Genomic DNA, 4,219 nt, shown 5'->3' on the forward strand with positions numbered 1-4,219 from the left:
AATTACTTATTTTCAGTATTAAAAATACTGGATAATAAGTAATTATCAATGATTCTTAGTATGATATTTCTATAAAGATGCACGGTTTCTGCCGCCAATCTGCCGTCAAATCGCTACAAGCTCTGCGCGGTTTTTGTTGCAAATCTGCAGCAATTATCCGACAACAAGCTCTGCCGCATATCTGACGGCAATTTGGCAGCAATATTTGATATAACAGATCCTGCATCAAATTTGTTAACTATTTGCCATCAAAAGTTGATAGCAAGCTCTGCTCGAAATCTGTTCGCGCAGGTTTGGCTATCTAGGCAATCTGCGCGCAGACTGGCCACAGGATCTGTCGAATTCGAACAGGATCTGTCGACAGATCCATAGATATCTGCGTCCCCAATCTGTCAGCAGACTGTTGACAGGATCTGCGAACAGACTCTGACGACAGATTGGCGGCAAATTGCGCGCAGAGCTTGTCGTTTCGTAGGTTCTTCAATTAAATTTTCAGTAGGAAATTTTCTCATAATTTTTTATATTATATTTTATATATTATATTTTATATTATATTTATTTTATATTATATTATATTTTATATTATATTTTATATTATTCATAGAATAAGGGCTTTCTCATAAATACTCGTAAAATACAATGAAAAAAAAAGTTTTTTTATATTATTTTCTCATAATTTTTAAGATTTTCTCTGGTGAGATTCGAACTTGAACCGAAGACATCTTTTGGATAATCGTCCGTCGCCTTAGACACTACGCCAATTCCTCATTTGATAAAAAGTGCTTTGTATGGCCCATTTAAAATTTAAGGAAGAAAAATCTTAGAGTTTGTTCGCCTTTTAAACCGCAAAATATAGATGAAACCATTTACCGTATAAATAATGTAAGAGAGACCGGCACGATAATTCGAAATTAATTTTCTACCAAGGACTATGTAGAAAATTATTGCAATAAAACAGCAGATAATGACATTTTTCCATCATGCTAATAAAATACTGTACTTTTACATGTGCGAATTAATTTGGTCAATCGTCTAGTTCAGATTGTATTATGTTTTATCAAAATCGAAGTATGGTATATTTTCAAATAAACCATCATAAAAATTCTGTAAAAGTTATTTACATAGCGAGACTAATATTTTATTTGGTGCTGCCTTCAATACTTATTGCATGACGGTTAAATCGTTCAGATTTAATGACATAATAACATTAAAAAAAATAATAATATGAGAAATTGTATGAAAAATTATAAAAACAATTTTTACCAGGGATAGCATATGTGCGCCTTTAAATGGCCATTTAACTGTTGCACTCCCAGACAGCACAAAGACGTTTTAAAAACGAATTAAAAACGTATGTACTGGACGTTGTGTATATATTTAAAACGTCCATTTCAGATTCACAAACATTTTTAGAACATTTTAAAAACATCCGTTGTTACTTTTATGGATGTTCAAAAGACATCCGAATTAAGGACCCACCGGATTAAAACTGGACATTCTTAGAACGAAAATAGAATGTTTGTAATTTTGAATATTAAATGTTCCTAACCATCAAAAGAATATTTCAAAGACATTTGAAAAAGCATTTTTAAAAACGTTAAAAATAATGAAATACTCAGACAGCACAAAATATTTATAAAATATTTACAAAATATTTATAAGATTTATTTGAATATTTTATAATTATATTGTTACACTCGCGAGCGCGGGGGAAAGAACTACAACAGTTTTTAAAAAAAAGAAGTAGCCTTTATTCTTTGAGCAGAAAAGAATACGCCGGGAAAACCGTTCTCTCTTAGCCAAAACGTCCGCACGTTGCTGAAGCTGTCAAGAGACTTCCTTTAGCTCTCAAAACAAACAGCACACCGATCGTTGCTAAGGATCACTTGTAAGCCGCGGATTTCAGGAGCGACATGAATACGGCGTCTCGATGCGCAAGCAACACTGCCCCCCTTCTTCTTTTAATTGTCGTCCCGACAATTAGGCGAACATGCCCCTTTTTCTCTATTTTTCGGGAAATTTTTCCTTGTCCTGACCTCAGTTGCTGCAAGTCGCTTTCTGTTTTCTGCTCTCCTCCTCCTTTGTCTTCCGGGAAGTCTTCTTTCGTCCTGATCTCAGCTGTTGTTGCATATCTTCTGAAACTTTTACTTCCCATTTGAAGAAACAGTGAGAGCCTTGCAGAAGATCCATCGAGTCGTCTTCCAATTTCCCAGCTACTTTCTGTTTCCTGCTCTTCTCCTCCTCTGTCTTCCGGGAAGTCTTTTCTTGTCCTGATCTCAGCTGTTGCTGCAGATCCTCTGGAACTTTTATTTCCCATTTAAAGAAACAGTGAGAGCCTTGCAGAAAATCCATCGAGTCGTCTTCCAATTTCCCAGCTACTTTCCTCTTCGCTTTGGATCTTCAGACAAGAGGGGGGGGGAGGGGAATAACTATTTCGGACCTAAAGATTTCCTAAAGGAAATCACTCCAAGTCCCCGCCTTGGTATTTACCCTTCGCTTAAAGCAAAGACCTGCGGGAAAAACCGCAACCAAAAGCCCGCAGGCAAGGTGGACTTCTATGTTGAAACTGAAGATTCTTGGCCAAAACTTGTTTTCACATAACCAACTGCAACAAAATTAACGCAAATAGAAAAAAAAAAATTAATTCTTTCTCACTATAACTTTCTTAAGACTAGGCTCAGATGTAATTCCAAATAAAGATCAAAGAATTAATCCCTTTCATGATAAGAAGCTAATCTATCCTAAATAAACTATTTTATTTCTGTGTCTAAAGGCGTCTAAAGGTTTATTGTGTTCTTCGAATACAATAAACAACATTATTAATCTTTTTTATAACTTCGTACGGACCTTCCCGAAAACTCTGCAATTTAGGAGCTCTTCCTTTACAACGACGGGGATTATACAACTAAACTTTTTGGCCCTCAACAAAAGATAAATTTCTTGCCTTTTGATCATAAAAAGCTTTTACCCTATTGCTTCTTATTGTCATAAATTGCCTAACATATTGATGAATTTGATCTAACTTATTCCGCAAATTAAATACATAATCTCCATCTAACTCAACACAATTAGTCACAGGAGGAGAACCACGTAATAAATCGATAGGTAATTTTAAATACTATCCTAAACATAACTCCGCTGGGGAAAAAAAACCCGTTGCTTCATGTTTTGAAGTTCTATACGCGAGTAAAAAGATTGAAATCCACCGATCCCAATCCTATATGCGTCCCAGCCTCCCTCGAAACGTTTTCTCTCGTGAATACCATATTCGCCCTTTCATCCCGATTCGAAATATTATTGGGGGGACTTAGCTGAGAACAGTGACGACGCTGCGACTCCTCATCACACCGACGATGTACTTCTGCAAATTCTTCTCGCATCCGTGTCCGTTCCTGTCGCATTTCCTCGAACTCACGCAACAACGCTCGGAGATCCTGTTCAGCTTCCCTCGAAGAAGCCCTAATTCTTGTATCCCTTCCGGTTCCGGAAAATGCGACTCTCTTTCCGCGGAAGCCGACACTAAAGATGCTGCCTGACTTCGAGTCCTCACTGCAGAATATACCATTTTTTTTTGTTAAGGCAGAGGAAATGCATTCCGCACACCCCCGGAAAAGACGGGACTTTCCCAGGGGTAGTATGGGATTCTCCCCCTCCGGAACTAACCGCTGGAGGGGGCCTACCCACTAAGACCTCTGCCGGGCCCCTTGCGGCCATCGCGAGGGCGCCCCGGGAACGGCTTGCGCATAACTACCGAGACGCTCTCAGCCGCAGGGTGGGGAAAACTAGAAAACCCCGTCCTTTTTCCGGGCCGGGGGAAACAGCACCCCCGGCCCAAATTTCTCCATTCCTACAAACCGGACCCTCCCGTCCGGTCATACTTCCTTATCTAGGGGTCTGATGGGCCAGATCCGGTCCCGTCCGGATCCGGTCCGCTCCTACGCTCCCGACCGAGGTTTTGAGTGGGAAGGAACATTATGTCCCCCCCAACCCTCCCGGTCAGGAGCCTCCAACCTCGGGGAGAGGAATGAGCGACCTAAGAGCCCGCCCTTGCGAACCGGCCGCCCTGCCCCCCTCCCGGAGGCGCTTGGTTTGACTCCTTGTCACGGGGGGGAAAGGGTGTCGCGCCTTGCGACGTGTCTCCCCCGCCCGACCATGCGCTTCCTATCTCCCCCCCGCCGGGCTCTTTGGCGAACGTCGCCTGAAGGACCCGGCGGCGCTG

The 4,219-nt window shown here is 40.9% G+C and overlaps 1 protein-coding gene across 2 annotated transcripts in view; it reads right to left on the minus strand.

Annotated features, from left to right (window-relative positions):
- Positions 1-1,754: 1,754 nt before the first annotated feature.
- Positions 1,755-4,219, minus strand: part of LOC116850322 — a 23,996-nt gene continuing 21,531 nt past the window's right edge. For both annotated transcript variants that reach the window (XM_032828453.1, XM_032828454.1), the window contains exon 2: positions 1,755-3,549. In XM_032828453.1, coding sequence (XP_032684344.1) covers positions 3,177-3,549 — 373 coding nt within the window. In that variant the 3' untranslated portion in view covers positions 1,755-3,176. The remainder of the gene's footprint in view (positions 3,550-4,219) is intronic.

Source organism: Odontomachus brunneus, unplaced genomic scaffold (genome assembly GCF_010583005.1).
Source record: "Odontomachus brunneus isolate Ranch 3 - 2012 unplaced genomic scaffold, Obru_v1 Obru_scaffold_142, whole genome shotgun sequence".
NCBI classification, from domain to species: Eukaryota; Metazoa; Arthropoda; class Insecta; order Hymenoptera; family Formicidae; genus Odontomachus; species Odontomachus brunneus.